Source organism: Falco rusticolus, chromosome 6, assembly GCF_015220075.1.
Source record: "Falco rusticolus isolate bFalRus1 chromosome 6, bFalRus1.pri, whole genome shotgun sequence".
Lineage (NCBI taxonomy): Eukaryota > Metazoa > Chordata > Aves > Falconiformes > Falconidae > Falco > Falco rusticolus.
Genome location: NC_051192.1, coordinates 72798228 through 72826020, shown reverse-complemented (window position 1 = coordinate 72826020; position 27793 = coordinate 72798228). Strand labels below are relative to the sequence as shown.

General features: G+C 38.6%; 1 protein-coding gene across 1 annotated transcript in view; it reads left to right on the top strand.

Annotated features, from left to right (window-relative positions):
* The window catches only part of HMGCLL1 (3-hydroxymethyl-3-methylglutaryl-CoA lyase like 1), an 87973-nt gene that overhangs the window by 45513 nt on the left and 14667 nt on the right, over nt 1–27793 (top strand). The window contains exons 6-7 of the mRNA XM_037392498.1: nt 1559–1622; nt 6045–6233. Of these exons, the coding sequence (XP_037248395.1) occupies nt 1559–1622; nt 6045–6233 (253 nt within the window). The remainder of the gene's footprint in view (nt 1–1558; nt 1623–6044; nt 6234–27793) is intronic.

Sequence of the window (27793 nt, the reverse complement as noted above, 5' to 3'; positions counted from 1 at the left end):
AATACTGTGTGTGCATAAAAGAAATTAAAGAAATTATCCTGAATTGTTTTTGAGTTATGTGTCACTGAAAAGCAGGGCAGTGTTTAACTGTTGACAGTAGCTGCTTTTTTTATCTTTAAAGTAGATAAGAAAATTAAGAATTTTGAAACTTAAACAGTGACATCTAAATTGGGGGTGATACTTCATGAAGTCTGTGGTCAGGCTTCAAAAACCTGGTTTTCATAATGACATACAGATAACTGAAATCATGCCTAGTAGGCATCTGGACTAAAATTATGAGTGGTAGGTAATGGACCCAACCACTTTTGTGGAAACAAAATTAATTTCAATTTCTTTGTCAGGGCTAATCAAATTCTTTCTAGGTTCAAGGTTTGCTTCATTCTTACTGCTACTTCCAGTGTGCCAACGCCATACCTTCATAAAAGGAATGGAATAAATTCTTTGCATGAAAATGTTGACATTTTTTCATAATTTGTTTTTGCCTGTTACTCATCCTAATTTCAAATTCTATCAGTCAGTTTCTCCTTCAGCTGCAAAGAAACAATACATCCTTTACCCCACGGACCATGACTACATGCAAACTGGCATATGTTCAATCCAGTTCACATTATACAGTGTATAATTTTGCATTATATCCTTCAGTGTTGAGGGACAGGGAATGATGGGGCATCGATGAAGGCTCTTGTTCTTCTATTAAGCAGCTGAACAACCTCCCACTGGGGCTGGGGCTCTGTCTGCCTCTGAATCTGCTGTAAATCCCTTTACAGCCACACTTCTTTTGATTCTGAATGACTGTTTCTGGTTAGTTTAATCCTATTCCTAATCAATTTAAGATAAACAATTAGAAGTTTAATTGGAATTTCATGGCTCTTAATTGCCTTTAAAAAAGGGAAATTTGAACCAAATTCTATGGTATCACAGCATTAGGACTGAATAGTGGAGGCTCAGTTGTGGCTTTCAATTTTTGTGCTTTATGGAACCAATAGCTTCTGAGAAATACTCTGGCTTCTTGATTTCTTCTTGTCCCAAGGCATACCTAAATACAGCTTGCGATGGAGCTGTATTTCTTCTGGGACACAGGGATGGAAATGGCAGTACAGAGAGAGAGGGTGAAAGCTACCCCATTCACCACAATTCTAGTGACTTGTGAGATGTTGTTACAAGTTGCTTGTGTTGCTCTCTATGATTCGGGTAATTAGGACAAGAAGGTGGTGATATCTTCTTCTGAGTACCTTGTGTGGGCCACGCAAGGCAAAACTTGAGCTGGCTCTTAGAACTTCAGAGGGAAATGCCAAGAACAATTGAAGTCTCCTGCAGCACTATTAGCTTGGCTGCATTGCCAACTTGTGACATCCACTGAGCATAAATAAGCTATAAATCTGTGTTCTGTGATTTAAAAAGAAAATTGATAAACCTTCTACTTTCATCTGATGTAATTTTAACTTTTCATTCAAATCTGTATTCTACATTGACTGGCTTAAATATTCAAAATCATATTTAACGTGGATGGATACCGATAAACATATGAAACGATCTTTGTGTGTTCTTTTTATTATAGGTATGTGTCATGTGCATTGGGATGCCCATACGAAGGAAACATTGTACCGGCTAAAGTGGCAGAAGTAAGAATGAACTGCTGGCTTCTCTTTTTAATGAATCAAAAATGCATTTTAAGGTGTCTATAAGTAATGTTCTGTACTTAATCCTAAAAAGATTTTTAGTGGGTAAAGTGTAAGAAAGACAAACAAATCATAGCTGATGCATAACCTTACTCAACCATAAGCAGCCAAATCCGAGGAAAATAGTATATTTTGATTGTTACCAGTTGTGAGAAAAAAATATATGCAATTTCCTCCAACAAGAAGGTAAGGAAATGCTCAAGGAAGTAGACTCAAGCACATATGTCAGTGGACCATGTTGCTCATGGTTTCCAGCACAACCTCTTGCAAAGCGTGTCTGCTTTTAAATGCATTTTATGCTGGGGTAAGCATACTGTGCTGTCAGCTGATGGAGCCACTGCTCCAACATTGTGCTTCTGGCAAGTGTCGTGTGATTGACACATGAACCAAAACTCATCCCCAACTTTATCTCTTAACTTGTTCTACTGTTATGATGGAATAAGTTGCATCTTCCCTCCCCACCACCTTTTCCCATTTAGGCTAAAAAGAGAAGGAAGATGTCTTAGTAGAGCTTTTCTTTTCTGCAGTGAAAGAGATGAGTGAAACACAGGTGTTAAGTTTTGTGGGAAGACAAGGAGGGCATCGAAGCTTAAATAGACAGTAGGGAAGAAAGTGCAGAGAGAATTCAAGAGGCACAAGGTAGAACATGCTGGCCTTCCTCCCAGAGAAAGACTTGCCTTCTCTCTTACACTTAATCACCAATTTTTGGTGATCTAGCAGAATCTCCACTTTTTTTTTCTTTGTAGCACTAGAAGCTAGTCAACGTTTGTCTGATGTGTGTGTGGCTTTCACGTCCTGTTCTCCTGCATGATCTTCTGGTATATGTTCCAGGTGGAACTTGTGATAATACTTCTCCCACAGCAGCCACATAGACTCACACTCTGAAAAAAATAGCTAAATTGGAAGGTAACTCAGTATTTCTAAATTAATTTGTTTTAATATGAAGTGGAAGTTAGAAGTGACACAGCTTTTAGTTAGAGCAGCGATGACAGATTCAGCTGTGCTGTTGGTAGATTGCTTACTGCAGTATCATGTTCCCTAACAGGCTTCTCTCCACTCTCCATGTGTTGCTCGTTTTTTAAAACTACTCTCCTTGTGCAGGAGGACTTCTTTTCTGTTTGCTGGTGGGAGTGCTATTTAGTGTTCCAAACCTGCGAACATTTACTCACACAGCTCTTTTATTTTCTGTCTTTGTCCTAGTAAGTGTATTCTTGAATACGCCACTGTGTATGTGTTTAAGAATAAAAGCTACCTCAATGAAGTTATTAATTCAGGTCCTGATTCAGCATGCACTGATGTTTATATAGAAGAATCTAATGAGCTGTTAATGGATTTTACATAAACACATGCACTTATCCTTTGCTGAATCAGAATTATCAAAATTACTGGCTGTTGCTAAACCCTTTCAGAGAGCTGCCACCCTGGTCATGGTCATCATCTTTCTTGGGATGGGACCATTTTGACCCCCTGACTGCGCGTTGCAATCAGCAGCTATGATTGGAAGACTTAAACTGTTTCTCCGCAGTCAATGATGGTGACGATTTATATTTTTTTCTTAAGCAAAGATTTTTTTTACCGAAGCAAAAGCAATTAGGAGAGATGGATTATTAACCAGACCATATATGTTTCTGGCATACTAGATCCATAACTATTTTACACCTAGTTATCTAGTGAATGCAAACTACAGATGCCTTCGGACTTGTAGAATTCATCAGGTATATCCATATGGTTCTTTATTTAAAAAAAACAAACCCAGCAAAACAGCAAAGAATTCTCATCTCCTAAAATAGTCTGAATAGTCCTTTTATCACTCTGCTGCTTCTTGAAATGGAATCACTGCTTAACCATTTATCATCCTGTGGTTTGTGAATTTCAACGTTAGGCAAATAAGGCTTGAAAGTTGTTGGAAGCACTGTATAACATCCTTGAAGGCAGTTGTGTTATCTGTTGTCCTCCAGTCATGCACTTGGCAGTTTTTATCTTTCTGCCTGGTTCTTTCTCCCTTTAGCTTCCTTTTAACCTAGAGCAGTGAATTCATTTAAATATTATCCAGCATACAGGCTGATCAGGCTACAGAAAACATACCTACTTGTGTTTGAATATTGATGGATTATTTCCCTTACAGCACAGGGACCGAAGTGTGGTTTTCTGTTGTTATTTGCTTAAAATAATCTGTAACTGGACCTTTTGTATTCAATTAAGAGCATAGTTTTAGGTATTATTTTCAACAGCAGGATTGTTCATTTGCCTATGGGGTTGCAGTGCTGGGTTGTCAGCTCCCATTTTGGTCCACGCTTGGTGTCAGGGCACTGTTCCCAAGGGGAGTAGCAGGAGACTCATGCATAGTAAAATGGCTCGGTGGTGCAGAACAGAGCCCTGTTCCACCAACAAAGCTGCAAGCTCGTAATCACATCCTGACAAAATAGCATGTTCTCTTCTCCCCCACCCTCCTCCCAAAAATCCACATTAAAAACTTACAAAACTGTAACTAATGGGCTGCCTCCTACTGTGGTGGGATAGAAAATTTAGTACAAAAACTCCCACCCAACTTCCAAGCATGCACATTCTTCTTGAAATTAAATAGAGACCTCTGTTTAAAGGTCGATTTAAGGTTAGATCATGACAAGTCAGTGATGATGCTCAGCTTGTTAGCAGAGTTTCCCCCTCTCTTCTGTCACCTTTCAGAACTTTTATTTTCAGAAAGCTGAAAGACCTAAGGACTGAGCAAGCAAAGGAAGTGAACGGAGTATGATTTCTAGCAGCTTATATAATCTCTTTGTCGCCACTAAAATGCTGATCTAGAAAACCTTTGAATCATGAATTTAAAAGAACATGAGAAAAAGATGCAGTCTGCTTCCTTTACCCTGATTTTACACAAAACCTGAGGTTTGGGGATTAACTAGGGGTAATCCACCACTAACTGCAGACGATGATTTTTTTTCTTACAACAGTAGTCCAGTTAAAACACCTGCCATGTGTTGATGATATAAAAATATGCTGTGAGAATCCCTTTTTGCAGTCTGGTGAATGTCCCTTTCTTAAAGAGTATATTGAATTTATGTTGATACAAACCAGGGGCTCTTTGACTTTGAAGTACAGAGAGTTTTACTACATTTGCAATAGTCATAGCACTTTCAAGCTTTAAGCAGGACTGTTCAGACTACTTGAAGTTCTTTTTCAGCTGTTCTTTGAATTAAGTGAACAGCAATATTAATCCAGCACTTTGGAGACTGCTGGTGCAGCACTTTGTCAGCGTCCTCAGACATATTCACAGCAATCCCACTGATGAAGTCCTGGAATTGCTTTAACAGCAGAGTGGAGTGCAACTGAAGATGTCTTGGAAAAGGGTCATATTTTTTCATTTCTGAACAGTTAATTTCCAGACACGGATTGGATTCTCTTCCAGTGGAGTGGCATGCTGGGATCACTGATACACAGGGAGGAATCCTAAAAGGGACAAACATACTGAGAAACTGAAAATAAATTCAGCAAAACTAGGATGGAATGATCCTACATTCAATTTCTAAAGATTTTTGGTGCAAATATGATTTTGTGCTTCCAAGTGTGTGTCTCTCTCCATAAAAACATGGAGCCAGACCTCAAATCTCTTACTTATACAAAGAATTCAAAGATGTAATTCCAGAAATGTTTAGAGCTCTACTTACATAAGTAAGAAATATTGGTGTATGGTTTTGTTTGGTATTAAGAAAAATATTAAAACTTAAAGAATAGAATGTTAATTAAGTTACAGTTTTGCTTTGTTAGTATTTTAATGTTTGATTTCATGGAAAGCAAGCAAAATTAATATTAACTACAGCATGCTAAACTTCATTTTCCATTCATGTTTTCAGTGCCAAGAGAAAGCAAAATCAGGCTTCTTGTTAATTATTTATTGTCTTAGTTCAGCCCTGTGCTTGGCTCCATCTAATAAGCAAACAGAAGGGCAGGTCTTTACCCTGCACAACTTGTAAGCTGAAAAGTACACAGAGAAAACCAAACAGCTGGGAAACCCCCAGAGAGGGGGAAATGTTGGGAAAGGGCTTGACAGAAACTTAATTCATAGTGTAAAATCTTGCTTACTTGGATTCTGTGGGAGAGTCAAAACCCAAGTTTTTGATGGATTTGGCTTGCTTGGTTATTCTACGTACAGAAGCAGAACTATAAATTTAAAATAAGAGGATCTATGGGACTTTCTTCTTGGGTGACAGTTTTGAAGAATAAATAGAGGGTTTCTGATACATAGATCTGCCTTGGGGGGTCAAATCCTGAAACCTGTACAGAAGTACGTCCTTTTTAATGCATGTTCTTGGCCCTAATTTATATTCTTTTATCTTGACCTTTTCATGTTTCTCTGTTTCTAATCAGGTATCTAAGCGACTGTACAGTATGGGCTGTTATGAAATCTCTCTGGGGGATACCATTGGTGTGGGGACTCCTGGAAGTATGAGAAGAATGTTGGAAGCTGTTATGAAAGAAATTCCTCTGAGTGCTCTTGCTGTTCACTGTCATGACACGTATGGCCAGGCGTTAGCCAATATCCTCACAGCCATACAGGTAACACAGGATCTCGTTTTACAGAAATGTTACTAATGGTCTTTAGTTTAATTCAAGTGCACAGTGTTTTAAAATCCCACCCTTAAAGAATCATTAGAAGAGGAAAAAGGCACTCACTAAAGTTCCAGAAAGTATTGGTTATGCATCAGATTGTCTACAAGTATTACTGCTGTTGCTTTTGCCAGGAAATGTCAATCCTTATCTATTTATTACCTTCAATTCCATATGAAATTACTAAAAACCCAGTGATGATTATTATATTCCATTGATTTTGGATGAGGGACATAAAAATATTTTTTTATGATGTCTCTGATTCCACTTTTCTTAGGAACATCTATGTTTGATATTCACTAAAATAAAATTTCTACTTTACTGAGTTGTCTAAATATAAAACAGAATAATGCATAATTACATCTTGATTGAAGATAGATAAAGCAAAATTATTGATAATTGCATACACAGAGTGGTCTAGATAACTTTATCACTGCAAACATGTCTTAAGTATGCCTTTTGTTTATCAGTTATACCTTCCAAATAAGATCAGCAATATCTTTATATCCTATTTAATCTTCTCTCAAATCTGTGGCTAAATAATCAAAAATAGTTAATTTCAATAAGATATATTTTTCCCTTTGTGTTCATATATTTTTATGAATAGGACACAATACAAGAAACAGGCTACAAGTTCTGATGTACTATTTGTAAAGATAGAATCTTGAAAAATATCTTACTGTTTAGATGCATTCCAAAGGAGACTATTTTTAATAAATGTTATGGAATCAAAAGCTGTTTACAAATCGTAGGGCTTTATTGTTCTGTTTTACACTTAATGGCATCTTCTGCTTCCATGCAGTTCAGGCAGCCGTTTGTAAGGTCAGCTTTCCTTTGTCCAACTTGTTATTTTGGCAGAGCTCCTATGAGGTTGTTTAGGAATAACAGCAGTGTGTTAACAGTGTTAGTGATATAAGCCACAAGAAGGAACAGGGAAAGTTTCAACATGGGAATCCGCAGGTATTTGATTAAATACTGAATGACAAAATCTGGTTAAAAAAGGTTCTAACTTTTTCACACTTACTTCTAGTGTTGCAAATGTGTGTGTATGTACCATGGGATAAATAAATCACTAATTTCACAGTTAGCTTCAGTTGCAGATGTAATAGCTAAAAGCAGGAAAACCCTTGAGCATGGGAGGAGTTCGCCATAAAAATACTTGAAGCATTGTTTTTCAAATCCTTCCTTAAAATAATTGCTGTCCTGGTGCCTACTAAACACTGAAGGATGGCTATGCTTTGTTAACCCCAGTATTTGTTGTGATTCTTGTCTCATGTTTACCTCCTACTCCTGTTGTTTTACTTCTTAAATCAACTGTGTGAGAGTTAAGGGGGAAAGAAGCTCTTAGGTACCTAGTGTGCAGTTCAGGCTAATTAATATGTAAATTCAGGAGAGCAATAGACCTAAAAAAAAGCCCCTGTGCAGCCTTCTCAGATTTCTGGGAAGCCAGGGGTGCCTGAGGCCCACCAGAAAACTTCCTTATGTGCTCAGGTTCTGCTACAGTGCATGTCTAAAGGTGCAGTGTTGTTGGCTGGGCTGTACTTGTCATAGATTTTGCCAAAAGTCCTTGATGAAGCAGGCATTACACAGTCTCTCTGACTGGCTTTGCACAAGCAGCTCCTTGGCTGGCTCTAAAGGTAGGTCCCCAGGCTCTTGGATCCTCCAATGGGGCACACCTCACAGCATCCTCTCCTGTCTCTGGTCAAAGAAACAAGGCAGCTAGCAGTGAATTGTAGCTAAACAATACTCCTAAAACAGGACAACTTTCACGGGTCAGCTGGCTGGCAAAGTGCCAAAGGCAGTGGATCAGAGTGCCTCAGTTCTAGCCTTCTAGCCCCTGCGGTAAGGCTTCTCTGTGCCTTCCTCTCTGCAAAAGATACACAAACGGCGAAGTACTGGGGTGAAACCCCTTGTCCAGCTCAGCCGCTGGTTTCCTAGACCAGACTCTCCACAGACACAGTTCTGTACCCTTCCTCCCTTATGGGTCTGCGCGACCGACTCGGTATTTCATCAGGAGTGAAATGTGTTTGAGGGGTTATAGAAATAATGAGCTATGGTTATTGTTCGAAAAGAAGTCATTCAGCAGGCAAGATTACACTCTTCCTAAAACATCACAGCCTACAACCCCACACTGTACACTGTTGTATTGTATATTGTATTTCCTAAGAATTAATGAATGACAGCTGGAAAGCCACAAATCACTCTGCACTAATTCAGGCGTTGCTTCGATGGGAGATCTCCTAGGAGTGGAAAGAGGTGCTGGTGATTCAGTAAGTAATTTTTTCTACAGATCACATTGTTCCATGCAGGATTATACTACCCAGAATATTTTCTTTTGTTTGGGGCTGATCCAAAGTAATCTACAACTGACAGGCTGTATCTGTATAAGAAATTAGCAGGGAAGTAGTCGTGTAATTTTAGTATTCAGTTTTATGTGTGTTGTTTTAGCAGAAGGGTAGGTAGTGAAAGATGGGAGAGAGATCAGCCAACTTTTAAAGGATAAGTAATTTTTTAAGTTGTTAAAGTGAATACTATAGATAGAAAGCATTGCTTAGAGAAAGGAATTTCACTTTCTTTCATGAAGAGCATCTGTGTGAAAATTTGAGGAACGTGAAGTGATGCTTCAGAACAAAACAGTAAACAGTTAAAGCAGAAACATGACTCACTCTTGGTTAAATGGTTTAATATAAGAATATCAGAGTATACCATCTACCAAGGAGACAAATGCAGAAGATCAGAAGTGATGTGGCAATCCAGTTAAAGGTTATGGTATTTTGAGTAAAATTACATATGAGGGTTAGCTAATGTGACAAACACAAGATGTAACTAAAAGAAGTAGTAAAACATTTATAGGAAATTGTTACAGACCTCCAAGGAAGGGTAAAAGGATGGGTCAGGAAACTTCTGTGCTGGAGAGGCCCCAGTAAGGTAGACCATTGATCTGAGGAGATTTGAGTTACCTTGACAATTGGCTCCTGCCTGTAGTGTGTGCAGAGCGGGTACGAAAAGGGAATTTTTTAAAGGGAAGTGATACAGAACTCTTTTCTTGCATAGCCTGTGTAGTTGCCAGAAATAGCTTTGTCTGTTTTCATAGCACATATCCGAACATAAGAAAGAATATGCAAAGAGGAGTTTTGGCTGGCAGTGATACCTCAATGAATGAAACAATCACATGGTAATCCCATAGAACTTTATCAAATTCAAATTGCTGTTGTAACTCATTGATATAAACAGATCCCTACACTACTGGGATCAAGTCCTAACTTAGAGAAAACAAGCATAAAACTAATGACTTACCGGGAGCAAGAATTTTTATGACCTTTTGTAATTATTTCCACCTTATTGGACACTATATGATGAGTGAAACTGATGATTTGCCAAATTAAATTACATTTTATTAGTGATTTCTTTTTCTAGAAAACAAGAATTTTGAAATAAAATCCACACTTTAGTACCAGAAACAAAATGTAGCAACCCTCTACTTAAATGTTCAAGGTTCAGACTGCAAATTCCCAATTTGTGAATACAGGATTTCATTACAGTGTAATATATCCCCTTACAGAGACTTTAACATATTTCATAATATTTTGTTAATGTCTTTAAGATCCTTGAATTTTAAAGATTAAATAAACTTTTTTTTTTTTTTTTTAAAAAAAAAGATCCTAATAGAAGTGGCTGGCTACTGACCGCTTCCCTTCATCACAACTAAATAGATTCTGGCCTTTTTGGTGCATGCTGGAGAGACTAACCAACCTGCATATTTTTGTGCATCCAGTTTACTTATGTAGTTCACACAAAGGCAAGCAATGTTGATGTGGCAAAGCTTTAAGAGCCAGAACCAGGAGAGGAGTTCGAACATAGATGCTGAAGTTCGTGTTTTATTAATTCAGAAGGATCATTGTGTTACAGGAATACGAGTTCGCAACAGCCAGCAGCCTGAAATGCTAGAGCTGAAGTTAAGCAACTGAAAAAAAGACTATGTTTAAAATTCCTGCCTCCATGATTCATGTGAGCTTACATGTGAAGCCTTAAGGGAGATTAATTTCCCCCCCAAAACCAGCTCCTAGCTAGTCCTTTGTTTTCAAATACAGGATTTGCCATTTGTGGCAGTTGAGCTTGCCTGTAGCGACAGGCTGTCGAGACCCCTTTCAGCTGGCGGATGGAGGCCAGCTCGCTGCTAAGATTTCATGCCCAGGAGCTGCCTGCTGCTAAGGAACCTCAGCGGAGGTCTCCTCCTCCTTCACTTGGTGATGGCTTTAAACCTCAAGCTCTTAGGCAGATGTGTGACCAATCCTGGGTGCTATCTGCAGACCCGATCCTGATGTTGAATCGCAGCCTCCACTCCCGACTCTTTTTTGGTGAGGTTGCTGCCGCTGCCTGCCTAGCTGTGACTCTTGGCCTGCCTTTATGGAGCAGGCTGTGCTTGCTGCTGCTGGAGACAGTCGAGTCTTTAGAGGGACTGGCCACCGCTATCCTGAGCTTTAAGGATGTCTGGCTGGCAGGTAGTGGAGGGGGTGCTGAGCTGGGAGATGGAGCAGCTGTGAGTTAGCAGGTCTTATGCTCTGGTCTTGGACCTCAGCTGGAGGCTTTGTCTTGCAGAGAAGCAAGATAGTGCTAGTCAGTTAAATCCAGAAAGCACTTCTTGGTGTCTGGGTGTGCACAAAGCCCTAACAGTTCTGTACTGGGAGCTCTGCTGGGCCAAAAAAAGACTCCAGGAATCAGTCCGAAGAATCGATGTCTGTGTCTGACAGAACTTACACATCTCTTAGGTGCCAGACTACTTTCATTGCCATTCCTCTCTGAAGTTTTTGGACCTGTATTTCTGTGACTAACTGACCTAAAAGAATATACCTGTTATGATGAATTTCCAAATAAATACCGAATCTGTATAGAAAATTCACTTACCATTCATACGCTGCAGCCAGTTCTTTCACCTTTGATTTGTCCAGCTTATTTTAATAGACGTCTACAAGGATGAAGGGCTCATGGAAGCTTATCCCAGCAAATAGCTAGTAGGTGCAGCTAGAAGCCATACAAGTTACAGTTGCATAGAGAAGTGATGATAAAGTATAATGGTAAAATGGCATGAAGGTGTGGATAGCAATACTGGGAGGTCGAGCGAGAGGAAAGCTAATATACATAACCTGTATACTACTCACATATAAATTATTCTAGGGTTCCTGTTGGTGATTTTTTACCTTTTTGCTGAGTTATACATACAAACATGTATACAGTCACAGTTTAATCTCTTGATTTAAAAGGAAGTGACAGGATAATTTATTAGAAGTACAATTTTATGAAACTTTATGTTGTAAAAACTCATAAGCACACTTCCTTGGGTTTAGTTTTCATGAACTTTATGTGCTGATTTCTTCTTTGGAGTTCATTTCCAAAGAGATACAAAGTTAAAACCAGCAGGTTTCTCCTGGATTTATGTTGAAATCCCCCGTTTTCCATAATTCTAGTGCAAAACCATAGCTGGGCTGTGATCTTTTTTATGGTTGCTTGGACAGGGCCAGAAATACAAAGAGAGATTTTAAAACTAGATGAGCTTTGCTGCAAAATGCTGTACTAGAAGAGAACAAAAAGGACATGACATAAGCAAAAATTAAACAGTAAAACTAAAAACTCTTGGGTCCCTGATTTTCTAAGTATGAAACAGCAATCAAAAAATCCACAGCATGCTGGGAAACAAAACAAAATCTTTAAAAGGAAACAAAAAAAGCAGGGTTAACTCAAAGCATCATAAATTCAGGTACGCACATTTATTTATGTGCCGGTATGAATGGTCACCATTTTGGAGGTTCAAAATTCAGGACTGCTTTTTATCTGCCTAAAGGCTAGGTTTGACCAGCATCTGAATTCCTGCACTTTCTCCCTGTAAAACAGAGAACAAAGTGTATACACAGGCTTTGAATAAGGATTTAAAGTCTTCTGTCCTGTCTCCCAGCTTTATCTACCGTTGCTGCTGCGCATTACGTTCATCATTGGCAATTCAACAACTTCTTCCTAATGACCACTGGTAGGATCATAAATTTGCTTATGCATCTACATCTCTCAACTCTTTGTCTAACTCAATAGGAACCTGAAATTGAACGTTCAAGATGATATTAAGAAAGAAAGAAAAAAAAAAAGAGACACCTTATCATTCTTTATATGTAAAAAATTCTCTTTTTAATTACCTGCGAAGCACAATCATTCAGAGCTGTAGTGTAGTAGAATAAATTGACACTTCTGTATAAGGTAGAGAAGATAGATAAGCAACTACGAAAAAGTGTGAAGCCTTGCATGTACTCATTGGGCTACACTTGAGCCAGGAATTTTCATGTAACAGTGAACGTGAACTTTCTAGCTGAGGAAGGCAGTCTAGCCATACTTGTCTGTTGCTACAAAACTAAAAAAAATACTGATTTGGGGGAGATACATAGTAATTGAGGAAATGAACTTGTGTGTAGCGACTGCCAAAGCTCTTGCTTGAATAATACATGAAATGCCAGTAGGATTTTTTTATTATTATCAGCAGTGTGCCAGGGTACCCACTGCCTGGCAATGAAATTATTTACATCTAAACTAATTTTTAACAGAAAAAAATAGTCATGACACTTAAGTCAGTTAAAATTTCAGCACCGTATTGCAGACAGGGTTTTTTAAGCCAATAAGAAGTACTATATGAACAGTAACATCTTGGTTTGTCTTTTCCTGATTTGACATGTCACTCTGCACATCGCTTTTCTTCAGTTTTTTATTTGTAAAACAAGGAATAAGACTCATCACTTTTAGGTTGTGAAACACTAAAAAAGGTCTACAGAGGAAGAGCATCAGACAAGTACAAATCATTTTTATGAAGTCTAGATGTAAAATTTATTCCTGAAATCAAAGTTTAGAAACTGAATAGATTTTAAGTTTGGTAATTTTGAGATTAAAAAATCCAAGGTATATGAGTGGGCAAGTGATCAAGATACATACATGCCTGATCAAATTATCTGAGTTCTGTAACACTCCGTTTCCTTTCCCCAGCACAGCCTGGCACTCTGAAGAATTGATGTAGCATGATGTGAGGGTAGGAAAGACTTGCTGTATGAAGCATGCACATATTTTGAAATCTTGAAAAAATGTTAATACTTTTGCATTCCTATTTGAAGAAACACGTAGAAATCGAAAGGTTTCAGCAGACCTCATAAGTTTACTTTCCTCTGCTGTTTGCAAAGGTATGCTAAGAAACTGCAGAAGACTTAACAGAGATCTCTAGAAACTAATTTCAAGGTTCAGATAGGGAAACATTAGAAAACACAGCTTGATAGAATAGCTGTACGGGATTCAGGAAGGGCTGGTCATGCTTCAGTATTTCTCTGGAATTCTTTGAGGCAGTCACTGCCAAAGAAGACAAAGGATATACAGTGGCCATCATATGCTTTGATTTTTCAGAAAACAATTTACAGTGTTCTGCACTGGAAGTTAATATTAAGGCGTGGAGGCATGTAATAGGTGGAAAGTTGGCTAAATGGCAGGAAACAAGTGGAGTTATGAAACGGAATTTCTTCAAGCTGGAAAGCACCCATCAGCAGGGTTGTGGAAGTATTGGCCTGTAGGTCCCAGGTTTTCCTGCTTAAATGAATAACTTGCAATACCATAACACTTATGTTAGGGGCAGTTTTTCTAACTTGTAGAAATAAAACTTTCCAAATTTTAGATTCCCATTGTAAGAATGGGACCCTTTAAATAAGGGTCTTCCTACAGCTTTCTACTTTTGGATTTCTCTAGGAACTAATTCATCATAGTCACTTACCGAGTATTTTCTGGGTTTGAAAGTGTAAACAATGTTTTTGAATACAGTCAAACTAAAAGAGCTGTTAGCAATAACACAAAATTCTTTAGAAAACATGTTTGCTATTTTAGTTCTGTTTCCTTTTATTCTCTTTTCCTCATAGAAACAACATAGCACTTAGGTAAAGCTAGCAATTAAAAAAAAACAGATGTTTGAGCTGAAGGAGCGTATTAGAAAAGAGTAAGCAGAATCGTTTAAGATTGAAAGCTAACAAGACAGAGGTGAGTCAGACTGTATTTGAAAGCAGATAAATTAGGGGGAAAATGGCAGGTGAATTGTGAAAAGGCAGCAACTTTCTTCTGTGAAGAAAGCTTAAAAAGAGGGTGTGTGCTTTAGGAAAGTAGAAAAACACTCGCGTTTTATCAAATAATATTGCTACTATGAGCAGTTGGCTAGTTACTTTTGTAAGTGAAAAAACATACTGCTCAAATGAATAAATCAGACCTACATATGGGAAGAAAATGAAAACATAAGCATTCGTACTGAAAATCTGACAGATGTTTTCCAGTACATTCTGTTTGGGTTTTTTCTTTCTTTTGTGTCTTTTTATAGGTTCTGGTTTTATGTTGTTGCCTGTAATTTCAGCAAAATAAGAAAGCAAGCAAATGAACAGGCAGTACCACTCCTGTTCTTTTCTCAGATCAGTACAAAAGAAGTTAGCAACCCTATTTTTATTGCTTTCTGCTGCTTTTTGTGGGATGTGCATAGTATGCAATTTCTGAGGAGCTGTAAATTTTTGACCTTTCTCCCTATGCTTCAGAAAACCTTGATAGCCTGATAGTTCACAAGTAAACTCCTCATTGCTATTATTACAGCTATTATGCTATTACTAGGGAAAAAAAAAAGTTTAAACACTAGACTTTGGTACAAGATTTTGATTTTTTTAAACTTTTTAGGATAAGGAAGGGAATGTATTTGTTACCGTACGCTGGAAAGCAGCCAGAGTTCCTGAGGCAAAGGAACTATTTACCTACGTATATCAATAGGTATCCTGTACGTTTTTGTGTTTTTTGGTTTATATCTTACATGAAACTTAGTATATTTTAAAGGATTAACAAATAATAGAAATCTACATTGTTCTAGCTGCCTCTAACATGATGATTGAATTTCAGAAGCTTTCAACCCTAGTTACTGAACCAATAAACCTCAAGTCTAAGTCTGTTTCAGGATACTAATCAGACAAAGAGATCCTTCATCAGTTATAGATTATTCTCATCTCCAAATTCCCTCACTAGAGCTGACTTGGAGCAGTAGACACAACTTCTCTTTGGCTTACAGTCAAACCTCAGCTGTCTTTTAAAACATTTTTAAACCTTGAATTTCTCATGCAAATCTATGCATCTGTCTTTATATCTCAGTAAATTCATATAGATTTATCACCCTAGGCCTAAATGGAATATGACTGGAGAACTCACTGCAGCAACTACAGAAATAAAATCTGAAGTGGTTTTAGTTTTCTATCTTAAAGCCAAAGATATTCTATACTAATAGCATTGAAGCCATAGAATTATAGAAAGAATGAATATGGCCCAAATATTCTATGCTCTTTTCTGGTTTTCTGTGCTTGCATCCTCCTTGCATATTTCTACTTTTCTCTTAGAATGCTGTTTTATTGTAGCTTTCCTGATCACATCTTAAATGCTTTCTTTTCTGAGTTTCCCATCATGTCAGTGGTGTTCGTTCTTCATTCTTCATTTCATTCTGCAGTGTCAGTGGTACATTCCAGTTGCAACTTCATTGATCATTTCCTGTTTCATTAAATCTTGAAGAATTAAGGCCACATTGGTTTGGTTGACAAGTACCTAAAAGGGATTCTAGTATTGCTTTCACTACGATGCATTTTTCTCCTCCTATGAATGCCTTCTTCCCATGCAAAAATAAACAGATTCAGAGAATTTACTTTAAATGATTCTTTGGTCCTCATCAGATCTGTTCTGCTGCATCATTCTTTAGTTGTCATATCTGGAACTATAGTTTGTAAAAGGGAAAGTTGTTAGTATTGATAGAATATGAGAAGACAGTTCTTTTTTATTTCACCTTTTGCCAGCTAATAAGAGGTTTGCAAAGCTGTGCTTGCAAACAAGCCTCCCGCAAGACAGCACAGAATATAATTTAGATACAAAACCTGCAGATTATAGGCTCATTTGAGGATAGTACCCCATACAAACTATTAGTGTCTATCTCCCCTCTCCTTTGTTCTCCTCTGTCATGCCTTTTTGCCATTCTTTGCCTCCATCAGGGCTTAAGCAGTGTCAGTATCCTGCTGGCAGCTCACTGGCAAGAAGGGAGAATGATGTGAACAGATACTGTGCTCCTACGTTCACCTAATCCTAATATTTTGCCTGGCACTTATGTTAATTTTTTTCTCTCTCTCACTATTTTTCTAGTCATTGTTTGATAGTTCTAAGTCCACATGGCCAGAGCAATAGTCTTTTTACAGACCTCCTTTTATCATCCCAACCGTGTCTTGTTTAACTTGACTATTTAAATGGCTAAAAGTCAGCATCATCCAGTTCTGAAGTGGACTGGGCAGTAATCCAGCTCTTTCTGTTAGAGACAGACATTCATTTTTTTGGACTAGAAACAAATTACTTCCAAATGCTGGAAATGTAAGAAGGCTTTTCAAAAAGGGTTTTCAGGTGTTTATAGAACAAATTAGTATAAAATAGTTTTCAAAATGCTAAGCCCAATTTAAAATAAATATTTAGTACTTTTAGGAGTTGTGAAAATAGAACACTAGAAAACTGAAGTCACTGATCTGTAGCATGCATAAAAAATATGGTCAGGGCACACTGGTGTCACATTCCCCATGCATATTTCTATTGTGCCTCAACTGGATTGCATGCATAAGAGAGGTAGTGTTTCGGGGAGGGGTAGTTTCTAGGGCACTGCATGGCTGGCTGTAGGTTTGATGAGATGACTGCCTGTAGCAATCAGAAATTTAACTGATTACTGTTATTTAACAACAGTTTTTCATTCAATTCTTGAATATCAGAGTCTAGATTATCAAGATGACTGGAAAATGGAGAGTTTTCATTGGCCTGAAGGTTGTTTTTGTGCCTCACAAAAAACAGCTGCAGCAGCATCACATAGGCACTCTCTCATTCACCGCAAGACAAGCTAGAGAACAGCTGTTACCTGTCCCTTTTGGGTTTACGGTGTCGCGCTTGTCTGTTACACACCTTCTAACTTTCACAACAAATGAAATGTGATTTCCACAGATAAGTGTTCTACAGAACTGGCTCATCTCAGAAGTGTTCCATCCTTGCAAGCCCATCCCACTATCCCTTCTCAACACTCCTCCCACAGCATGCATTTATTCAATTTCTATCTCATCAGCCATCATACTAATTTTAGATGTGAGACTGAATGTCTGAATAGACTTTGCACTCCTATAGTTGCTATATCACCCCTTTAAAGTGTTCCCAGTCTCAGTACCTCCTGGCCTCTGTGGCACTAAGACCAATCGATACAAAAAGCTTGAATCCATAATATTAAATTGTTACCCTCCAAAATATGGTCAACACTTCCAGACTGCCAAGTATGAGCAACCCCTAAATGGTGCTGGTTCCCAGATGGTGCCAGAAGTTGTTTGGTGGAGCACTACCTGGCCCAGGCCAAAGCTGTGGCAGGGACTGTGGCAAGAATTACGCACGGTAGACAGTTGAGTTCCAGACCTGACACCATTTAGTTCATTGGTCAGATATATATGTATGTGTCCACAAAAGAGCACAAGTTCCTGTGTATTAACAGCACAAAAGAGAGATTTTTGCAGCCATTCGAGGATGTCTTCAGACCTGAGATTTCAGAGGTTCTGCTCAGCTGAGTGTGCTGCTGGCATCCCTGGTGATCTCACTGCAGAGCTGTTGCAGGTCTTCCTTAAACATCTCTACACTACACCCATCTCTACAGCTAAGGTGGGACTCCCCACGTTATATGCTTTTGATTCACGGCGTGGGGGCATGCTTGAGGTATGCAGCACTGCTTACTAGCATGACACATTTAAGTGTGCATGTAAGTTGTTCTGAAAAGCTGAACTGTTTTAGTTTTTTTCCAGAGCACTGTAGTTCAGGGCAGACATCCATCCCACAGGATATCAGCTTGATTAGTAAAAGACTGGCAAAACTAAGCAGTTTACTGTAGGATCTGAATATGGAAAATGTTGGCCAGTCTGTAACTGGTATGGCTAACGTGCCAATTTAAATTAAATTTCTAATTTAAATGCACCATAAAAATCAGTATCTGTATTTTTAAAAGTAATCTAAAACATGTTCTAGATTAATACTAAGTTAATAATATTCATTAGACCGCCTATTCATTCCTGTGATTAATATGTACTTACAACGATAATTCTAGCATATATAGTTTTAAATACTTTCTAATCTACAACTTAGGAGTATGTCAGTGGCTGTGTGTCTTAACTTTGTGTTTGCAGCTGGTCTCCTTCTTGATTGACTGTGATACAGTCTTACTCGTTTTGCTTTCTTTCTGTTTTAAGCTTACGTGCTGCACACTAAAAATGTGGTGTGTGGCACAGTGACAGAAAAACCAAGATATTTCAACATAATTTTAAAAGTTGTGCAAGAAAAATTTCAAAAGTTTGGTGAGGATACAGTTATTTTAAGTACCTTTAAACCCAGGTTTTTATTCAGGATTTAATTCCTCATTTGATTTTCGTGATGTTTTGAAAATGAATTATTTCTGTAAGAGTTGTTTGACTTGTTTTTAGAAATCCTCCTTGTAATCATATTGCACTTTAATCAGGCTGTGACTCTGTGTACATCAGCTAGAAGAATATAAATGGCTTTTAGACATGTGTATTTTTCTACTTGATGGAAATCACTCCCCCTCCCTTTTTAGCCTGAAGTATTTTTCTTAAAGTTTAACAGCAAGTGTAAAATGAGGATAGGATCACTACAGTGCTTTCCACTTGGAAATTATTGTTTCTTTTCATTACCTTTTGCTGGTTTTGGGTCTCTCTATTCTAGTTGCTGCCTGAAAAAGAGGGCACTGCATGGAACCAAGCAAGGATCAGAGGAGTTTGCCATTGCAGGAACAGGCCTGGGAAATCACAAATCCCAGTGCCTCCAGTAGGGAAGCACAGTGTTTACAGATGGTGCTTCCTTCCTTTTTGGGCAGCCCTACAGACAGCTGTGCTGAGGGGGTGGAACTAAACCTCTGGCCATTCTTGCATGTTTATGGCTCCTTGGAACCAATTTTGTTATCATCCAGCAAACAATGAGGGAGGGAGAGTGACTTCCTATCGCTGAGATGGCATCAGGTGGCTTTAAACAAGCTCTCAGGGTGTTTCCTAAGGTAAATTAAACTGCAGAAAATCCAGAGATACTGTGATCAGTCTGAAGTTCCTGAACTTACTCTGTGTGTTGGGTGGACCTTTGTAGCTGTACGAGAACGAGCGACTGTTTCTGTAAGCGGAATAAGTCAAAGATGACTCTTCAGTTAAGACAGAAACCAAAGCTGATGCAGTCCTTAAAGTATGACAATCATCTTCTTTTCTTTCTGTGCTGTGCAGAAGCAACACTGAACCAGTCTGCTGAGTCAAATAATTTGTCATTTATCTTTCTTTTCTTTTGAAATATTACAGTACAAATTGAAACAGCCAGGCTTTCAGAAATAAAAACCTTTTGATCATTTTTAAAGATAAATGAATGATAGTTTTATACACTCCATAATTTTTGCCAGCTTAAGTATTTTCCTGTTTATTTAACTTTTTTCTCCATTGTTGCTTAGTGCAAGTGTTGTATGGTGACAGGTTGTCAGAGGCAAATGATGTGATTTGCTTAATACAGAGTTCTTTCAAATGCATAAAATAAACAATTATAGAAAGAAATATTTTTTCTCTGATCTGTGTTACAACAGTTAGATTTTGCTTGCGCTAAGAGTTGCAAAAATAGGTAAGAATTTTTAATTTGATGTAGTATCTTTTCCTCTAAAGAATAAACTGAGTGAACAGAGTAAAAGTAGACTTAGCAAGGCAATGTAATGTGCGTCTGTAGCAAAAGACAAGATGCTAAATTGAATGCCTTTTGAAACAAAATAAGTCTTCTGGCTTTACTGCTAGCAGATATGTTGGATGAGCAATTTGCAACTGTCTTTTTTGAAGAAGGAACCTCAATCAAAAGAAGGGGGAAAAAATTGCAAGACGTTACGTTTTGTGTCTCACCAGCTTAATGCTACCACTTAATTAGTCAACATACTGGGAGGGAAGATTCTTTTGGAGGTAGTGTAATATGATAAGGTACTGTAATGCGATTAATATTACTAAACTGATCCAGTTAGAATAGTAGAAGCTGAGAAACTGTCACACTTTTTTTTTTTCTTTTTTTTGTTTCCCGCATAATGATGAAAATTGTGGTGGGAACTTTAATTGAAATAAAGATTCACTCTGCCTGTGGTGTCCAAAAAGATGCCCTATTTGATTGCATCTTCTTTTGTCACATTAATTATTAACTATTTAATCCAATCCTGGAATTCTACTCAAGATGCTGTATTTTAGCACAAAACGTAAAGTTCTACTTCCTTGAAATTATATAGGTGAATGAAAACATATATTCCAGAGCCCTTAAAGGAGGTTGCTCCTTGGTTCTGAATCTTTGCAGTAGATGCTGTATTTTCCAACAAGACTTTCATGGTCCCATTTGTTAGATACATTTGTCTGAGTCTTGAATGAAATTAAGTATGTGCATAGGTGTTCGCAAGTTCAGAGGATATTTAGTGAAAATGAATTTTAAGAAAAAAAGTACTGATAGAAATAATACACTATTTTTTTTTGTTGTTACAAAAGATGTAAAGGGAATAATTCAGATATATCTAATGCCATATTATACTTTAATGTCTACTGCAATATTGCCTTAACTTTTGCTTAGCTAATTGGGAACCTAGTGTTATTTCCTCTAGAGAATGAGGTGTGCAAGAATTAATACATTCGGTTTTGTTGTTCTGTTTTGTTTTATGATTTTTGATGTTGTATTTTTTTCCCCTTGGAATGATTTTCAGAATGCAGATACCAGTGAAAGAAAAAAGAGAAGCAGTCTAACTACTGTAAATATTTTATAAAATGTCCATCTGAAGCCCCTCAACCTCTGGTAATTAGAGGCCATCCTGTGGAGATTGACAGGGTAAATTACCAGTTAATGTTTACACAACAAAACATATGCCCAGTACAATATCTTACGCTGATGTTACTGAAACCAGAGTCCGGAAATGTACAGTGGAAACAAGATGTGGTACTTTTCTTGTGCCAACACAAACAGCAATTACAGCGCAGTGTGAGAGAAGTCATAAGAAATACTACTGCATATCAGTAGTTCAACAAAGTCAGCACTTTTGTGTAATTGCAGGGGAAAAGGGCTGAAAAACATTACAGATCTCAGCAAGAAATGGCCCTTTATACTTTTAAACTGATCCTTGATAAAACAATGACGGGGTCATGAGAAGGCTACTCTGCCAATTTTGCTTCACTGTGGGATCCATTGACATCTGGCTGAGCTGCGGAAGCTGGAAAACTTCTTTAATATTCTCTTGACAGTAAAATGGACATGTGGAAAACATTCTAATCTGTTAATCTTTGGTGCTCCTGAAGAAAAAGGACATTTGGCTTTATACTTGGTGATGATAAATATTAAGTCTCCAGATCTAGCTGTAAATAACTTAAAAGCATTTGAATGGAGAATGCAGCTCTTGTTTTCCAAATATGAGAGAAGATGGATATGCACCTGTGTAATCCAGATGATGTAATAAATGCCAGGAGCTTTTTTCTAGGGGTAGTTTACCATACATCGTGGCAATCTGCTTTTCCTTAGGCTGAGTAGCTTTGGTCAATGAATACTGGGGAGCAGAATCCCTGAACTTCCTTACATCCTACATACTAAAATAGAATAAAGTATTGTTTCACTCAGGGATTTATGAAAATAGAATTAATAGAGATTCAAAATAGTAGTTATGTCTGAATAAAAAGTGCAGGTTTTATTTAACAGCATTAACTGTACAAATTATTTTTGGCCTAGACTTTAAATCTAATATTGAGTCATGGTGAGTGATGGAGATGTAAACCTATTCAGCTTGAGAAGGATGCACAATTCTTCATTTCTGTTATAAGACATACCTCCAGGAATATCTCATGTTAGAAAACTGCTATGAGCATATACTGTGTATTGTAAGTAGGAAGCATATCTTGTGTATATTAATATAAAATGCAAAAGGTACTATGGATTATGAAAAAAATAAATTAGAATTCAAAATTCTGCACATCCTTGTAGTACATTTTAAATCAATATGAACAGCTAAAACAGTGCATAAGGATAACACTTATATACACTTGAGGAAAGTTAAAGTGATTTCCTAGTTCTAAGTAGCAAATCGTATCATTGTAAAACATGTACCCTGTTGGAAATGTGTGACTTCCTTTAGAAAACTTCCAAGTATCTTCTTTTGCAAAATAAGTAGCCTCAGAATTAACAGAGCTGTTGCTTTCCCAAAAAGATGAAAACCATTAACAACAGTTAAAAAGATGAAAACAGACTTTTCTTCTCTGATACAATCAGGTCATTTTCTCTCTGCATGCTTACTAATGAGTTCTGATACTTTTTTGATTGTTACTGAGATCTGCAAGAGGAATCAAATCTATGAACTCCAACTGCAGGTTAGAACTAATAATAATAATAATAATGATGATGATGATACAGTATTGAGGTCCATGCCCTGGCTCAGGCAAGCTCCCAGTGAATAATAATTTCAGGAAAGCAAGAGTTAGTGCAATCTACTTTTGTGCAGTTAAGGAGTTTCAAGAGATCTGTGTCTGTATGAAATGCCAGACTCTTCTAAGAAGTTGAACTGTGCTGCTTGGGGCTTTCTATCTTGCTGTTGCATAAGGAGATTAAAAGTGCAGCAAAATCTGATTGAAAAGATGAGAGGCAAAGATGAAGTTAAGAGAGGGGCTAGACTTCTCAAGGGTATGCACAGAATCCACCACCTTCCTGGTGTTTCTGAAGTAGCTGAAAACTTAAGCTTCAGCAGGATCTTCTGTTTAAGTGTTGCTGTGCGTTTGTGAAGCACAGTGCAGTTTAGGTCTCAAATGAGAAAAAAGCCATAGGCAGGAGCTTTGCGGTTCATTGCCTGGGTGTCCCACATTACCCAATAGTTAGGACATGTATTTAGAAGGAAGATGAAAAAAAAACCTGGGCCCCACGTAGGCAAGTACCACTGCTTGCCTACTGGATGTGTTTGTGTTTGGACACATGCATGGGTTGTTATTTAGCTCCACTGCTGAACCTGCTCCACTTCAGCTAAATCTTTCTGGGATGGTTATTGGGGGGGTGGGGGGGTGGGGGGGAGGGAGGGAAGTCTGACTATAGCCTAACTTAATCCCTATTAAATAGGTAAAATGGGAGGGAAGATGCTATAATAGTTGTAACAGTAACCGGAGCAACTTTTTCTGGAAAGCATAGGTACTGACATCAGAGGAAAATCTTTGGAAGCGTGAGAGAGGAGCAGTCATCTACTTAAACTGTCATGTGCAACAGATCATTTAGTACATTGTTACTGCCACCATGTTCGGGATAGCCAAAACATTCAGCAGGCATTCTGGTATGTGGCAGAGACATGGGAGACTTGGACTGAAGGGCACTTTCCGACTGCTCCCTCCCTTTGTATATCATCACATCCAGGAGAAACAAGTGCAGGTCTAGATGACAAGGTGTGAGTGGGAACAATACTGAAAGTCACTCATATCTGAAAAGATCTTTTCACTCTCTATGTGGATGCTGGTTATGCAGTTGAGATGGAAAGCACTGGGTGCAGCTGAATTAGTTGTGGAAGAAAATGTCGTTTTACTAGAACAGGCATCAGTCTTACTGTCCAACAACTTAAACTGCGGTCTCACCTTTAGTCTGCTATAGCATTCCTTGGAGAAGGCTGCACAGAGGAAGACAGAGAGGCTGACTTCAGCATACATTAACCCATTAGAATTCCTGATGCCATGTTGGAGTCCCTCATGTTGGTTGACTGAGCTTCCCCAGCTTCCACGCTAAGGAGCTAGTGGTGGTTTTCAGACTGTGAAGACCACACACATTGTATGACTGATCAGCCCCAGACAAGGAGCTGATACTTCTGTAGGGATCTCGTCTCACAGCACATCTGGAGATGAGCCCTGGGGATGCGCGGGAGGTCCCCTTTCTTGCTGAGTGGCAGGTGGGTGTGATTTTAGAGATAACACGGGGAATGAAAGTCAAAACAAAGTGGGTTTTGCGGGCGGGTGATGTTCCTGGCTCTAGGGGAGTCAGGTGCTGCTGTGTGAGAGCTCTGGCTGAATTGAAGTCAGATGGGATTTTAAATGCTGTTTCCATTTTGTTCTTTTGGATACCCTGGTGCTGACATACCATAATACTACCATGGAATAAAAAGAGTTCTGCTCTGTTTTCCCAGTTTTCTTATATATAGCCATCATTGCTAGAAATTTATTTTATAAGAATAGATGTTTTCTGCCACCCATCTATTTTTTTTTGCTCACATTGCTACAGGACTGTCCTCTGCCACTTGGTGCATCATGCTGAAAGTGTTCTGTTTAATCGAAGTGAGGGAAATTACACCTCCAGGAGCAGTTTTGGCCACCCAGCTTAAGCCACCAAATGAATCAACAGAAACTGGTCTTTGAGTAATGCTGAGGGTTGGGAGTTGGCAGAGCTAACCAGGACTGAACAACGAGATTGGAAGTATTTGTAGTTTCTTTCTAAGGTATAGACATCAATAAAAGGGGTACCTAAATGAACTAGATTATATGTTCCCTGAATGTAGTAAAAAGTTGCCTTTTCAGATACTGTGATGCTGGCATCAGATTTGCCATTTTTATTGATGGATTCACATGTTCCATGTTTGCCATGTGCACTTCAAATACTAAATCAGTGCCCTTCCCTGATTGTCCATAGCAGCACTCTGGCCTTTTGCAATATTGTAACTCACAGTGAAGTGTGCTCTCTGCAGCCTGCATCTCACACATTGATTTTTACCTGGGGTTTCCTCCTTCATTCAACCCATTCTCAACTGATGTCCCATAATTCAGCCATTATGATCATTGACCCATTTTATTTTAGTGGGTGTGTCTCTGCTTGGCTTATCCTCTGTGAGCCGTCCCTTGCAAAGTGAGTGGGTTTTGTTTCTTCATTGGACCTTTGCTGTCAGCAGTTCCAAACATGCTTTCTCCAGTCCCAGCAAAATTGTCCTCTCCCAGAGCAACTCTCGGTAACCTTACCATCAAGTTAAGCAATCTTTTTTGTCTTCTGTGTCCGTTCAAAGCCCTCGCTTTATTCTCAGGTTTATTTTTATTCATTTTCACTGACATGTAGCACGTGAGAACCTTGTCGTCAATGGGCTGCATGTAGAGCATGGACAACCTGGCGCAGTTGTTGCACCTCTGGACTAGATGGCCCTGTCTCTGCCTCCCCTGAAGCTAGTTCACCCTTTCCTCTCTAGTTCCCCCTTTCCCTCCAGATCCCAAGAATATTATCTTCTCTGTTCTACCTGTGTAACTGGTCTTCTGACCATATCCAAACTTAGATCTACAAAATTAATCTTCTGCATTTTTAGATCAGATTATTTCACAAGATCATAGCAAGCAGACAAACTGTTAAACCACGAGAGGTTGACTTGAGATCAGCAACTTCTGCTGGAAAGCATCTGGGGCAATAACTACTTACTTCAGATCAGCAGCAGCTGAACTGGGAGATCTGGCCGTGCCCTGAGTTGCTTGGGGAGGGAAGGAAGGGAGACTGGAAAGTCACTCAGCGCTCTGATGATCGTAGCATCTTCATGGGTTTCGAGAAGACCTTGAAATGCTTCTCCTGCTCCCCCTGCAGGTGCTGTGTCCCTTAGCAGGGGAGCAGCGCGAATTGTGCACAACCCCCAACTAGCAAGCCCCAGTGTCTTGTAAATAAGAGTTCACATGTTCAAAAAAGGAGCAAAATAAGCCTGCATAGGCAATACTAGTAGTGATTTGTGAACATCTGCTTCCCCACAGTAATTTTCGTTATGGCGTAGGATTTTTATTAGGACTTTCTAAGCTTTTCAAAAATCTCAAAACCATCCTTGTTTAATGGCATCAATTCCCCCTAAACATCCTTGAACGTTCTCTGAAGAACTGGATCTGCAACACAGATCTCAGCTGCTCAAGCCCATTGGTGAGAGGTGTTTTGTGCAGGTGATGCACTGTCAGCCAGAGACACAGATTTTCTGGCTCAGTTACAGAGAAATTGTGTCACAGTTCTTTGCTGAGGTTGAGGGAAGGAGCATGGTCAGCTGCTGCTGTCTTGGTCACTCAAGCATTGTAGCTATCAGACTGACCAGTTCCTGGCGAGGTGGAACTTTTCTAAGCTCGTAACTAAGGTCCAGACTGTGTGATCTCTTAAAATCAGTATTCCTCCTGTGCCAAATCTGAGAGTGCAAACCTACAAGAATATCTCCAAGAAGCTTGTGTTTGAATTATTGAATATTAGCATAACAAAGTGATTTTCTTCCCCCAAACTTGTTCTCGGAAGTGGCCAACCCCATTTTTCACTAAAACTTTCCAAAAAAATCCAGCCTGAGGCAGAGACAAGGCATGGAAAATATAAGCTGCAGCAGTTAAAGGCTGACAAAGTAATAAACAACTGAAAGTAGGGCCTTATGATGGAAAGTGTTAGGGAATTTTAACTCTAGATGTCATTGCCAGCTTTGCTTATAATAAATGTGTCAGTAGCAATATGAAAAGATGTGTGCCATAAGTTGAAGGAATGCTGTATTAACCTATTTTATGTGGCACGTCTACCCACAAATTGCTTGCATCTCAATATGTTTCTGGAGAAAAGGATATTATTTTTTTTCTTCACTGAATGTACTAATTTTCTAACTAAATGAACTGGGAAATTATAGATTTTAATGTAACAGTGACACCGTGTGGTCAGTAGTGATGAAGTTAACTCTGAAAAGTAGTGTTTTCTTTTGTGATGCATTAATCTTTAGCAAAAGCAGAGAGAAAAAGAAGCAGGAAGGAAATGCAGTTAACTTTCAGGGTTTTCCACAGAGAGATGTTGTCCCATTTTATTGCCTGATATGTAGAAATTTATGCTTCTGATTGCTCAAATACTAAAATAATATTTATTTGCATACATTTGTTTTATTGAAATAAAGGGGGATGTCAAGCCTTCATTTTAGACAACTTGTTAATGTAGCTCACAGAAGGGTCTCTGTGGGCACAGCCAACTTACAAAGCGCTGCTGTTGTTTGTATTTCTACAGTTACCTTTGTCTCTACAGGAGAAGGCATTTTTCCTGATGGCTGGCATACCAAGTAGTGGTGGGTAGCAGACTGATGCCTGAGAGACACAGTACCATCCACGCCAGAAGTGTCAGCTAGGCACAGACAGGGGTTGCAAGATTAAACAGTATTAGTCTTGTGCTGCCTTTTGTGTGGACAACCTTTGACTTACCGTGTGTAGGTCCTCCTTTTACTTCTACCTCTCTTCCTTCTCCCTTCCTTGAACAAATGCTGAATACAGTGATTCTTTGTCCCATTTACATGCACCTATCTTTAAGACACTGCAGTACTGAACTTGACAGTGCTGTGGCCCCTAAACTATGTTGGACAACAAATCTTCTCCTGTTTGATGCATACCTGCATTCCTCAATATTATGGT